This window comes from Trichechus manatus, unplaced genomic scaffold (genome assembly GCF_000243295.1).
Source record: "Trichechus manatus latirostris isolate Lorelei unplaced genomic scaffold, TriManLat1.0 scaffold00108, whole genome shotgun sequence".
NCBI lineage: Eukaryota > Metazoa > Chordata > Mammalia > Sirenia > Trichechidae > Trichechus > Trichechus manatus.
This window is the reverse complement of record NW_004444044.1, coordinates 5,413,050-5,427,661: the sequence shown is the minus strand read 5'-3', so window position 1 is coordinate 5,427,661 and position 14,612 is coordinate 5,413,050. Positions and strand designations below refer to the sequence as shown.

The window sequence follows — 14,612 nt, the reverse complement described above, 5'->3', positions numbered from 1 at the left end:
TATTGATTCTGAAACACTCAGCATCACAACTACTTCCTCTTCTTTCCTCTTTGTTCTTTCTCAGAACTTCCTAGTTGGGATCATTTTCCTTCATATTTGCTTTCATAAAACCTTCTATAAATGCAGAACAAATTTCAGATTCATAAAAATTGCCAGATTTACTCGACCACTGAGACCAGAGGACTCTTTGAGACTGTTGCCCTGAGATGCTCCTCAAACCTTAAACCAAAACTACTCCCTGAGATCACCTTTTAACAGAACAGAAGAATGACACACAAAATAAAGGATGTTACCTGTTAGATCAATGTCCTACTTAAAAAAAAAAACAAAAACTGTATGAATCCAAAAGGTCTATAGTGATTCCAAAGCAAAGATGAGAAGATAAGGGGGCAGGGAATCTAGAGTACTGGAAATGGAACAACCAGAACACAACTAATAAGAATGTTGACACAATGTGAAAAATGTAACTAATGTCATTGATCAATTTGTGTGGAAACTGTGGCAATGGTGGCAGGAATGGATGTTATGTATGGGCTCAGCAACACTGAATTTCACTCACCAAGGCTGACTATGGTACAGCCACTGATAAGTGTGTAATCTACCAGCAGCAGAAACCAACACTGAATTCCCAAAATAGCAACATTTTCTGGGGTGACCAGCCAGCAACATGGTGGAACCCTTCCATGGTGGAAGGAACAGCATTTTGTTCTTATGAAATAGACACACACTGTGGATACAGTTTTGCCTTTCCTGCATGGAGTACTGCTGCCAAAACTACAGTCAGTAGGCCCGTAATTTCTTATTCACAGTCGTTGTATAACACACAATGTTACCTCTGATCAAGTAACTCACCTTAGTGCAAATAAAGTATGGCGATGGACCAGAGTGAATGAATTTCACTGGTTTTACCATGTACTATTATGCTGAAGCAGCTGACTTGAAAGAACAGTAGAATGACATTTTGAAGACTCAGTTACAGCACCAGCCAAGTGACAATACCTTGCTGGGCTGGGACAGTGTTCTCCAGGAGGCTATATAACATATGCTCTAAATCTACATCCACTATATAAGTAAATTTATTCCTCAGTTAGGATTCACGGGTCCAAGAATCCAGGACTGGAAGTGGGAGCAGCACACTCACTATTACCTCTAGAGCTCTATTAGCAAAATTTTTGCTTCCTACCCCCACAGTTGGAGCCTGGGTGGCGCAGTGGTTAAAGAGCTTGGCTGGTAACCAGAAGGTTGACAGTTTGAATCTCCCAGCCACTCCTTGGAAACCCTATCAAGTAGTTCTACTCTACCCTACAGGGTCACTGTGAGTAGGAATCGATTCAATGGCAGTGTTTTTTTTTTTTTTTTAATCCCCACAGTATGATTCCTGCCTGTCTAATGTTCTTAATTTCAACATGAGGAATGCTTCAACAAGGAGACACAAAAATAATTCCATTAAACTGGAAACTAAGAATGCCACTCAGTCACTTTGCATTCCTCATGTCTCTGAATCAACAGGCAAAGAAGGAAGGGAGTTACTGTACTGGCTGGGGTGACTGAACCTGATCAACAAGGGGAAATTGGACTGCTACTACAAAATGAGTTAAGAAGTCTAGACTACAGGAATTTCTTAGGACATGTCTTATTACTATCATTCCCTGTACTTGTTGTCGGTTGAAAACTGCCACAACCCAATTCAGGCAGGATTACTAATGGCCTAGACCCTTCAGGAATGAAATTATGGCTCACCTCACCAGGCAAATAACCACTACCAGCTGATATGCTTGCTGAGGGCAAAGGGATTATGGAGTAGGTAGTGGAAGAGGGTAGTTATAAATACCAGTTGTGATCACGTAACCAGTGGCAGAAATGAGGACTGTAAATGTTATGAGTATTTCTCACAAATACGTTTGTGTGTTTGTGTGTGTGTGTATGCACATATACACAAAAACACACACAAATATATAGCAAATATATTCACTTTCTTTCCTTTCTTATTATCATATACAATAAGATATATTAATTTTACATCATAGTATTTAAAGAGTATTAACTTTATATCATAGTTTTTAAGTTACAGAATATCAATAAGAGGAAACACCACTATGGTCACTGCACCCTTTTTTGGGAAAAGGGTTAATGCATTTTTTTATTGTTCCCAGGGTTGTTGTATTATGTTAGACAGAGGTATGACTTTGTTATATTCTTAATATGGAGGTTACATCTTGTTTAAGCAGATGTGTATGGGTGCAAAGTTGACAAGAGTTGGAATGTGATGGTTAATTTTATGTGTCAAGTTGGCAAGACTATGATGTCCAGTTGGTTGGGCAAACACTAGTGTAGATGTTGCTGTGAAAGTACTTCGCTAATGTGATTAGCAATGACAATCAGTTGACTCTTAATAAAGGAGATTACATTTGATAAGGAGGGTTGGCCTGATCCAGTTATTTAAAGGCCCTAAAAGCAAAACCTGAGACATCTGTGAGGGCAAGGCAGTCTGCCTTAAAGCTGTGACATTCTTTTTTGATTTTCTAACTCCAGGTCTTCGTGCATTTTTTCACGATGGTTTACCTTGTCTCCTTAAGCTCCCTTTGAAATCTTCTGTTTAGCTCTTTTACTTTACTTCTTCCATTTGCATTAGCTACTCTGTGCTTATGAGCATGTTTCAGAGTCTCTTCTGACATCCATTTTGGTCTTTTCCTTCTTTCTTGTATTTTTAATGATCTTTCACTTCACTCATGTTTGATATGTTTCCGGTCTTCCCACAACTGTTCTGGTCTTTGGTCATTAGTGTTCAATGTGTCAAATTTCTGAGATGGTCTCAATTCTGGTGGAATGTATTCAAGGTTGTCTTGTGGCCCTCATGGACTTGCTTTTATTTTCTTCAGCCTCAACTTGTACTTGAACATGAGCAATTGATTGTCTGTTCTGCAGACAGCCCCTGGTTTATCATGACTGATGATATTGAGCTTCTCCATTGCCTCTTCCCACAGATAGTTGATTTGATTCCTATATAATCCATCAGGCAAAGTCCAAATGTATACTTATCAATGGTGTAGTTTGAAAAAAATGTATTTCTGATAAATAAGTTGTTGCTCTTTCAGAATTCTATCATGTGATCTTAGGCCTCATTGTTATCATTGAGGCTATATTTTCCAACTACTGATCCTTCTTCTTTGTTTCCAACTTTTGTATTCCAATTCCTGGTAATTATCAATTTGTCTTTATTGCATGTTCCATCAATTTCAGACTGCATATGGGGTCTTCATGAGTCAGAATCTACTCAATTGCAACTGATTGTTGAAAAATTAGCCCCAATATATCTATGTCTGCCCCAAACACTTGTCAGTGGTCTCCAGTCAAACATGTGTCCCTACCCAAGCTTCTTATAGCCTCGGGTCCCACAGATGGTTGAAGGATCTCACCAATATCAGTCTACTTCCTGAGTCAAATTCCATCACTGCTATTGAAAGACTAATAGCATCACAGTAAGAATTCCCTGAGTAATTCACATCCATGATGACCTCATCTTTGGAATTTGAGGTACGCTTGTGCATGACACCACTATCACATACTTCCTTTAGTGTTGTCTTTAAATAATATTCTTTGAAGAGGGACAGATTTTAGTATAATATTCTCAGAATTTTTGAGGAGAAGAATGACTATTTGCAAACAACTAGGTCAACCGTTTCTATATACAAAAAAACATGCTTTTTTTAATTAAAAAAAAGTGAAAACCTAGATGAGAATCCTTTCCTGCTGATCATTCTAATCAAAGTTGGTGGTTATATACACCTCAGTGTGGACAGCCTCACATTTCAGAGTTTGAAATTGTATCTGAGATCATCAAGTGCAATGTTTTAAATTTGATAATGAAGAAGCTATGCCCTAGGACACTCAGAGTCAAATTGCCAGAAATTGAATGAGAACCCCATCTCACAGGTTCAGGGTCAATGTGTTTATGTCCTTTAAATGTCTTTTTCCCTGTGCCTAAAAATATTCCTTTATTTCCACCTCCTTAGGTGATTTTGAATTGCATAACATTTAGGCCACATTTTAAGAAAGAAAGAGCTTAAAGCATTTACCAAAATCTTACACTTAAAGCACTGATTTACAATAACAAGTATAGAGAAATTAAATAAAAGAGAATGAAACTGAACAAAGGTTTACAAAAGTTGGTAAATAATTGCATAAAACTCATTTGAAAGGTTATGTTTTAGCAACTGTGGATCAAAACAGTGAATTTTAGTTATATTATTCATATACAATTGAGTTATAAACACAATGGATTATTCTATAAAGTTATATAATAATCTATAAGTTAAAAAACTTGACCTTTCAAGTAAATACTGTTATTGAATTATGCCATTATGTGAAGCCCACCCTGTGGGTCAAATGAGATGGGTGGAGTTTTAGAGTTTCCTAAATTCATGACCAGCACACATTTTTGCTTATGGAATGTGATTTTGTCTTCCCTTCTCTTATGAATTGCTCTGTTCTTGTCGTCAGCTTGTGTGTTTCCCAAGGCTGTATTCACAATCTTATACCAAAGTCTCTTTGTGGACTATTTATAATTCTACTCTTCCAATTATTTCTTAGGGTTGACTTGAGGCCAAGATTCTTGCCTTATTTGCCTTATATCCATGTTGTTGTTGTTAGTTGCCATCGATTCGACTCAGACTCATAGTGGTCTTATGTATAACAAAACAAAACCTTGCCCAGTACTGTGCCATCATCTATAGAGCCTAGGATATTGCCTACTCACAGGTAGTGTTCTTTAAATTAATTATAATGAATAATACTTGTAAATTCAAATCATGCCTAAAGCTCAGGACTTTTGAAGTGAGTTGCCTTGAACATACATTCTGTGAAACAATGCAGCTATTGGAAAATCAGTGAATTAAGTTTGTTAATATGTTTAGCCTAATATGCTACTTTGTTAGCTCGTATCTCTGCACAATTCTCAAAGATAGTTAGAGGGGAAGCCTGCCTGAGTTGACAGGATCAGATTACAAAGCAAAATCTTTTTTTTTTTAGCTGGAAAGGCAAGCACTAAAAATATGTAAAATAAGTGTCAATCAATGAAGTAATGATCTGCTACCTTTTAACCCCTCAAGAGACAGAGGACTTTAGAGTTTCCTGTTTAATTCTTCAGGTCTCTGTGTAACACTTCTTCAAGAAGTATAAAGCATTCTAGGAAACATCAATGTGATAAACGTGGTAAAACAGTCCACATACAACTTTCTAAAGTTTTATCCCAAATCCATGAGAGGGATAAGAATAGTGGGTACAATGGTCCAACGAGAATGACAGAAATTTTAGTAATAATCAGTGATCCTCAAAAATTTGTGAACAAAATTCTGGTAAAATGAAGAAAGTATCAAAGTCAATGTCTTTATTAAAGTAAATCACATTTCAGTTTATTATTGGTGTAAGGCAGGAGATTATCTTACTCTTACAAAAAATAAAAAAAAAAAAAACACACAATACTCTTATAACCGTTAAGAGCTACAACTTTTCTAATATAAAAACTCAGAGTACTGGTTTTATATATGATATCCTATATCTGGCAAAGGATCCTCGGAGGCACAATGGTTAAGTGCTCCGTTGCTGACCAAAAGGTCAGTGGTTTGAACCCACCAGTGGCTCTGTGAGAGAAAAGACCTGGCAATCTGCTCCAATAAAGACTACAGCCTCGGAAACCCTGTGGGGCAGTTCTACCCTGTCCTCTAGGCCTACTATGTGTCAGAATTTAACAAACAATATCTAACAAACAATAGGTCTTCCAGAATATTAAGTTTTCTTTTGTGTTTTTAATTTTGTTTTATTTTTGGCAAGAAATTTTATATATCAAAGTACTTTACGAGAATCAGTTCTATGACTATAAAAAAGAGTAACCATGGCAAGGGATTTATTGACCACTTTCCTAATTAGTTATTAATAATTGGTCCATTGCAATCACTTATAGATATTCCCAGAAGACAGATTTTAAAAGTGTACTCCCTTCATTTACCTATATCTTACTTAAATCTTTCTAATTTTCTTTTGAAAACTATTTTAGAATGAAAAGCAGTCTCTTACCAATGCTTCTGTGTAAAGCCAGTTCCCAAACTGCATATCATATTTCTGAATCCACATGTCAAAGCCAAGAAATAACATTATATTTTTAACCCTTTCCAGAAAAGTCATTCTGCCTGTTGGTCCCACCGTGTGAACAGGCATGTAGGAAGGTGAAACTGGAAGTTTCCTGCAGATTTTCTTCTTTGTGCCACCCATACAGGATCTTAGTGTAAACACAAAGGGGACTGCAAGCAACTCAGCTACCATTTCTCCACAGGGCACCACAAGGTCTATAATCATTACATTGTAGTTTGTTTCCCGGAGTTTCTTCATGAGTGTCTGATTTCAGACTATAGTTTCACCCAGAATTTTAGTACATCTGGTTATTCGAAGAAGGAATTTTTGCAATTTTATCACTGATTGCTAGAATGACAAGTTTGGCATGATATTAATAGCTAGGTCCAGAAACATGAGCGAATGGGACAATACCATCACTCCTTGGCTCCACTGTGAGTTCCTCCAGAATGATCTTTATGTTGAGCCAGTGACTTATGTCACAGGGCCACACCAGGATCTTCTCACAGAGTCCACCACAGGTTCAGCACAGCTGTAGCAGCAAAAGCCGCAAAAGAGCCAAAACCCACTTCTCAGATATCATGACAGCAGCTGCCTCAAACACTGCCTACAGGGTTTTGAATGTTGCTAGGTACAGACTTCAAGTGGCAACTAGGCACAGAACAAGTTAAAAATGAATATTTAAAGGTAAAAAATTCATTGGTTGGTTGTAAGTTTAATTAATGTTTATTGGGGAAAGAAAAAGAAATGCAAAAATATCTAGTATAAAATTTTTCCAGAATTGTAAGAACATAAAAATTAAAATATTTAAAATAAAGGTACATTCAATATCTAGATGGGTAATTAAAAAAAAAAAAAAGGTTCCATTAACACACACATACAAACGTCCTCACACACATATTCCAAACTACCTAAATTGGAATGTGTCTGGTGGTTTAAGAGAATACAAATCTTCAACTGTTTTCTCCACATGTACTAGTTTGGGATAACACACCTAAATAATGTACACTGGAGAATATTCTGATGAGAATCATATGAATGGTGCATTATCTCAGAAGCCCAGAGAAATACACAATTAAACCTATATGGAGCTATCAGGAAAAGTTTTAGTAAGGCAGGTAACATAGACACTGAGAGTGGAAAGCATTTGTAGGATCTAGGCATAGTGTGATAAAAGGAAAGAATTCCAAGTGACTAGAAGAACATGAACAATCCATGGATATTTGGAAAGGACTCCAGTAGGTAAGGATAACAGAGTGAGTTGTGTGCATGAGGTTATAGGAGAAAACTAGATCGAAATAGGAGGCCTCAAGCAGCCTTTAAAGGCACACTTGACCTGTATTTTAACTTATAGACAAAGATAAATTACTCAGGTTTTAAAGAAGGGCAGTCACAAGATCAATTTTTTTTCTTTATCAAGCAATTCTGGAAGCTAAACATAGTTTGAATGTAAAGCATGAGTTTAAAAGTGGGGAAAATGATTTTAAAAAGTATATTAGTAAGCCAAGGATGGGATCAAGCATGGGATCATAAGGACCTGAGGCTTGATCATAGTACAAGTGAGGAATAGAGTCCATTTTTGTGATTACTGGTTAGATCTGAGGCTGGAAAAATATATACGAGCAAAGATACTAATGGGGTTTCTGCCTGGATAAGTAGAAAGGAGATAATGCCATTAGCTAAAATGTGGTATACAAAATTAGCCACATGTTTGGGAATAAATATGATCTATTTGAGATTTTCTTTCTTTAGTGATTGATCTAATGATGACATTTCTACAGAAATGTTTTTATGTCCCTTGGATACATAAATTTGGGTAAGGAGAACGAGATTCAGGAGGATAAGGTCTGGCTAATCATTCATCCATCTACTGAATTATTTATCCTTTAATTCCTTTTACATATACACATTAAATAAACAATTCATAGTGCCTATTAAATCCATTTTCTTCATCTGTATATAGTGAGAAAGAGACAAATATGATATAGTTCTGTGTTAATCGAGCTTATATGTTTAAATTTAAACAAGTTGACCAACAATTCCCTTATATCCCAGAAAGTGCTCCATTAGAAATACTACACGGGCAGGACACTTGTAAAGAAGCATGCTTACTGGAGAAAGTCAAATGCATTGAAATGGCTATCATACACATAGGACTTCATTTTTAAAACTCCAGAATACATATTTATGTGACAAGAAAAACATTAACACAAAGGAATTAAAACCAAGGAACTCGTGATAGTGCTTAGCTCTAAGGAGAGATAGGAGAACTGGATTAGAGAGGAACACATGGGGGAGCTTCAACAGCATTAACAATAATGTTCTAGTTTTTAGGTTTGGTATTGAATTCTTGGTTATTCTTTTAATTACTATGCTTCAAAATTATATATATATATAAACTATATCCTATTGCAGTATAAAATATTTTAACACAGTAAAAATGAAAGTATCTAATATACATAATCTTTGTTGAATAACTAAAAATTATATTTAATATACAGGTAGTTCCCAATTTACACTCGGGTTCTGTTCCAACCACGTCATTGTTAGTCGGTTCTGACATTAATACCTCATTTTTTTGTTTTTATTATTATTGCCTTTTATTATCAGTATCTTTATAAATACTATCTTTATTTGTCTTTGGGGGCTGGAAATATTACATATAAACTTACAGATATATTTTAATACATACGTATGTAAATAACACACAAATCATAAAATTTCGCCAGCAATGAAGAAGAGTTGGAAGATGACATTTTGTTAGTTGTGATAATAACTCTACTTATGTAAGGTTCTGGATCATCTGGATTATCCCTGGGAATGTGGATGGCGTTTCGAGTCAGAAAATTATTGAGAGTTGTCTGTATGGTCCTTTTCTTTTTTCTTCATATATCTCGCAGTAACATCTCTCTGCTTCTCGATACCTGCCTATAGACTTCAGCATAGCAATCAGTGTTGGGACCCACATTTTCAAGCAACTGAAGCCCCTGATTTAGTTTGGAAAACTAAGTCTATATGGCAGTGTTTTGAACAGTAAATCATAAAATTGAACATCTGCCAGTGAATATCTGAGAATAACATAAAATTATACACTGCAACATTGTATGTAGTACATATTACTAACAATAAGATGTACAAAAAAAACCGAACAAACCAACAAAAACAACAACAGATGGTCATAAGTGCAGTTTGTTGTAACTTGAATATGACATCATAAATCAGGAACTAACTGTCTATTAATAATACATGGATACGTGCCTTCTCAGAAGGATCCCTGGTGGCACAGTGGCTGCAAAACTGGGCTCAAACAGCAACGAGTGTGAGGATGGTGCAGGACCATACAATGTTTCCTTCTGTTGTACATAGGGTTGATATGAGTTGGAACTGACTTGACTGCACGTTACAACAACCTGTGCACCCTCAGAAGAAGCTCTGGTGGCGCAGTGGTTAAGTGTTTGGCTGCTGTTCAAAAGGCTGGTGGTTCAAACCTAACAGCTGCTCCATAGGAGAAAGATACCGCCATCTGCTCCCGTAAGGATTACAGCCTTGGAAACCCTATGGGGCAGTTCTACTCTGTCCTAAGGGTTGCTATGAGTTGAAAACAACTTGATGGCAATGAGTTTAAGAAAAATGTGCATTCTCCACCACCATCACAGGAAAAAAAATCATCCTTAGAAAATATTAACAATTTTACTTCCAGATATTTGTATCTTTCATGCAGTGTTGGATTTATGTGCATCATGTGTATAAAGAGTTCTCCTTCTTCACCCACTTTCACACACCCATTACTCTTACTATAACCAATTGTGGATGTGGACTCCTGGTAAAGAATAGCATTGCTGACTACGCCTCTTTTTTGAATATATTTTTTCAAACTATTTTGAGGCACCAGATTCCATGTAGTGAATGTACCCAAAATAATATATTATTCATTCAAAGAAATTTCTTTGATCAACTGATACTTCTCCTGAATAGAGAAATAGCAGATCTTCTCTCATAATCATTCGTATTCAAAAAGTAAAGGAATACCTCTTTTCTATAGACCATCTGGAAGGTTTGTCTTCCAAAGATTACTTTTTCTTTCCTTTTAGGAGCTCTCTACTTTACTGCAGAATATAGAAGAATTGGCCTGACTCCGTACCTAAAGTAGATTCATTAAATGTAACAGAAAATATGTTGAGAAAGTTAGATATGGGACATTTTGTAATCAAATTGCTTAACTGTCATATCTACAAAGCCACATAGACTTCACCTCATGTGTCGTTGTTGTTAGCTGCCATCAAGTTGCCCCAACTCATAATGACCCCATGCATGATGGAACAAAATGCTGCCTGGTGCTTCACCATGATCAGTTGCAGATTGGTTTTCATTGGCTGATTTTTAGAAGTAGACAGCCAGAAATTTCTTCCTAGTCTATCTTAGTCTGGAAGTTCCACTAAGACCTATTCAGTATCATAGCAACATGCAAGCCTCCACTGACAGACAGGTGGTGGATGCACATGAGGTGCATTGTCCAGGAATATGGGATCAGGGATCCCATCCCTGCTATTTTGCTCACGAAGAGCCATTTATTCTCCAAATGGTTAACTGCCAAGCAAGATATAAAGAGTTCCAATTTATAGTCTCTGCTGAAGTGGTATTTCTAATTCCACGGACTATGAAGATTCTTCATTTCCTTTTCCAAAAGCTAACTGATATAAAACCGGAAGTTAACATCTAAGGAGAAAAACAAAAAATAAAACTCAAACTAGACCACAGCCAGGAAAATGGAGAGAGAAGGTTTTCTAAAAGAGTTTTAAAAACCAAGTGTTAATGTTTAGCAAAAGTTCCTAGGATTATTTCTGAAGGAGAAGTGGGGTTACTTTGATATTTTAAAGAGGTGATAGGAAAGAGACAAGATTATGTGAAAAGGATGTCTTTTGTTACTTTGGTAGGTGCTTGATTCCTCTCTTGGAACTGGAAACGAAAATTCTCCTGTTTCATATATAGTTTGCAAAAGATGGATACAATCAGGAGTGGAGATCACTGCAGACAGCAGGGAAGGAACGTAGTTTGCAACTGGTGCATCCTTCCATGACTGCATTTCTTGTCATTTGGCTCCCTCCACAGTTCCAATTCTTACTCATCTCTGGAAATAGTTCTTCCTCCCCCATCTCTTTGTTAATAATTTCTCCTGTTGCTAATCTGTGAGTGCCTCACCATTCCTTTCTGTTCCCTTTTTTACTGTCCAGATGTTTATAAGTATTTTCTTCTGGAAAATTTGAAACATCTGGAGAGAATTTTGTTACTTGCAGGGAAACTGAGTGAATCTGTGTTGATATCAGGGCATAGCCTAGGAAAGAGTTCCTGTAGTTAAGGTGAGTTATGGCTACCTTCTGACAGAAGAAAATAGGACACTGGAAATGTGTTTCATACCTGGGTATCATGATTCCTCAAATTATCATTGATTTTAACGTGTTAAGAAGGGTTGGTAATGGGTACGTTTTGTGGGCTCAAATTTGGTACTTGCTGATTTGTTGACAATGCATGCTCCTAAGTTGAAACACACAGAAATAGAAACAAAAAGTTTAGTTTAGAGCCTTGAACTCACAATTCATGGGTGAAGAAAAAAAGTCTCTCTGGAACCTGTGAAATAATCCCTTATATCAATGTAGCTGATGGAAATCATGACTGAGAATCAGGCCAAAAATGTAATTGTGGTGATAAATTACAATGCCTGTTAAATGTGCAGTATCTCAAATTTTCCTGAGCTCATATTATGACACTGATTAGAAATAAATGGGGCTGTAAGAGTTAGAAAGGTAGACGCAGACACAGACATTGCTGAGAAACTTGTATTCTTAAAACTCCTTGAACTTCCTTTACGAGCAAAAGCTGACACTCCCGCCCTGTCTGAAGAAACTAGTTTTGTCTTGCTTAGACACGTTTTAATGACTTCTCCTGGAATAATGGATCTATATATCCCCAAGACTCAATTCTAGCACATTCATCACTTCAGTCCAGAAGGAGAATTGTAAAGTCTGCTTTGAGAGAAGCTAGCTTACACAGCGAAGAAAGACAATTTCAATGGAATGGACTACAGGTTGATTTTTCATTGTGGTAGACCAAAACAATTTAAAAAAAAACAACAACTAAGACTGAATCACACATTTTCATAAAGGTGCACTTGTCCAGAAGTTTGAAGTTAATGTGTTGGCTCAAGCAACTGATCAATAAGTTATCATCCTGCCGAGTTGGATAATTAAAATTTGGACTCTATTGTGGCTTATAATTAATAAGTTGAAATTCAGAACCTCTTTAATATACTGTAAAGGAAGGCGTCTGTAGACTGAGGGAGATGGGAATGTTAGAGGGGATCTATTATGTTCAACTTGCTCATATATCATTTCATCATTCTGCTATAATTATAAAATACATTGGTGAAAAGCACATCAGCCTCCTGGAATATCTCACTTCCTTGAATTTCTTCTGGAGATTAGAGATAAATAAAGACGGAAGATGTTGCAATGGAGTAGAGATCTCCAATTTCAGTGGGAATAATTGGAACTCAGAATAGTGGAAGCTGAATGCATTTCCTTAAACATCACAGACATGGTTTACAAAATATCAAAACCAGCTAAATGGGCACAAATGTAACCATAGTGTTTTAATCTACAGGTAACCTGTGATATTGACTAATCCCATTATCCCTTAGGATGAATTATATGGACAGTCTACAATACTATACAGGTATTGCTTCATTTATATATATATATATCCTTCATCTTGAAATAAGGAACACTGGTGGTGCAGTGGTTAAAGGGTTCAAAGGCCAACTAAAAGGTCAGCAGTTTGAACTCACTAGCCATTCTGTAGGAGAAAGAAGTGGCAGTTGGCTTCTGTAAAGATCACAGCCTTGGAAACCCTAGGGGACCATTCTACTCTGTCCTAGAGTCAGAACAGACTCTAAGAATGGCAGTGGGTTTGGTTTTGATTCTGATCTATCCAAATATATAATATCTATCCTATATATATTTCGCATCTGTCAGTTTGTCATGCTGTGGGGGCTTGAGTGTTGATGTGATGCTGGAAGCCATTCCACCAGTATTCAAATACAAGCAGGGTCACCCATGGTGGACAGGTTTCAGCTGAGCTTCCAGACTAAGAGAGACTAGGAAGAAGAATCTGGCAATTTACTTCTGAAAAATTAGGTAATGAAAATCTTATGAATAACAGAATATTGTCTGATATCCCATGATAGAATTTTGCAAGACCAATGGTTTCTTCTTTGAATGTACCTTTTTTCAACAACATAAATGGCAACTATACACGTGGATCTTGCCAGATGGAATACACAGGAATCAAATCAACTACATCTGTGGAAAGAGACGATGGAAAAGCTCGATAACATCAGTCAGAACAAGGGCAGGGGCCGACTGTGGAACAGGCCATCAATTGCTCATATGCAAGTTCAAGAACAAGTCCACAAGAGACAAAGTACAACCTTGAGTATATCCCACCTGAATTTAGAGATCATCTCAAGAATAGATTTGATGCATTGAACACTAGTGACCGAAGACCAGACGAGTTGTGGAACTACATCAAGGACATCATACATGAAGAAAGCAACAGGTCATTAAAAAGACAGGAAAGAAAGAAAAGACCAAAATGGATGTCAGAAGAGACTCTGAAACTTGCTCTTGAACATCAAGTAGCTAAAGCAAAAGGAGGAAATGATGAAGTAAAAGAACTGAACAGAAGATTTCAAAGGGCAGCTCGAGAAGACAAAATAAAGTATTATAATGACGTGCAAAGAGCTGGAGATACAAAAGCAAAAGGGAAGAACACGCTGGGCATTTTCAAGATGAAAGCACTGAACAAAAATTCAAGCCTTGAGTTGCAATACTGAAGGATTCTATGGGGAAAATATTAAAAGACACAGGAAGCATCAAAAGAAGATGGAAGGAATACACAGAGTCATTATACCAAAAAGAATTGGTCGATATTCAACCATTTCAAGGGAAGCATATGATCAGGAACTGATGGTACTGAAAGAAGTCCAAGCTGCACTGAAGGCATTGGTGAAACATAAAGCCCCAGGAATTGACGGAATAGCAACTGAGAAGTTTCCACAAACACATGCAGCACTGAAGTGTTCACTCATCTGTACCAAGAAATTTGGAAGACAGCTACCTGGCCAACTGACTGGAAGAGATCCATATTTATGCCTATGTTCAAGAAAGGTGATCCAATTGAATGCGGAAATTATCGAACAATATCATTGTCTTAGTTATCTAGTGCTGCTATAACAGAAATACCACAAGTGGGTGGTTTTAACAAAGAGAAGTTTATTTCCTTACAGTAAAGTAGGCTAAAAGTCCAGATTCAGGGTGTCAGCTCCAGGGGAAGGCTTTCTCTCTCTAGGCCTTCTCATCAGTGTTCCCCCGGACTAGGAGCTTCTCTGCGCAGGGACCCTGGTCCAAAGGATGCGCTCTGCTCCTGGCACT

The 14,612-nt window shown here is 37.0% G+C and overlaps 1 protein-coding gene across 1 annotated transcript in view; it reads right to left on the bottom strand.

Annotated features, from left to right (window-relative positions):
• Nucleotides 1-6,826, bottom strand: part of LOC101352043 (UDP-glucuronosyltransferase 2A3-like) — a 173,994-nt gene extending 167,168 nt beyond the window's left edge. The window contains 2 exon segments of the mRNA XM_012557555.2: nucleotides 6,104-6,556; nucleotides 6,558-6,826. Coding sequence (XP_012413009.2) covers nucleotides 6,104-6,556; nucleotides 6,558-6,709 — 605 coding nt within the window. The 5' untranslated portion in view covers nucleotides 6,710-6,826.
• Between the last annotated feature and the right edge of the window lie 7,786 nt (nucleotides 6,827-14,612).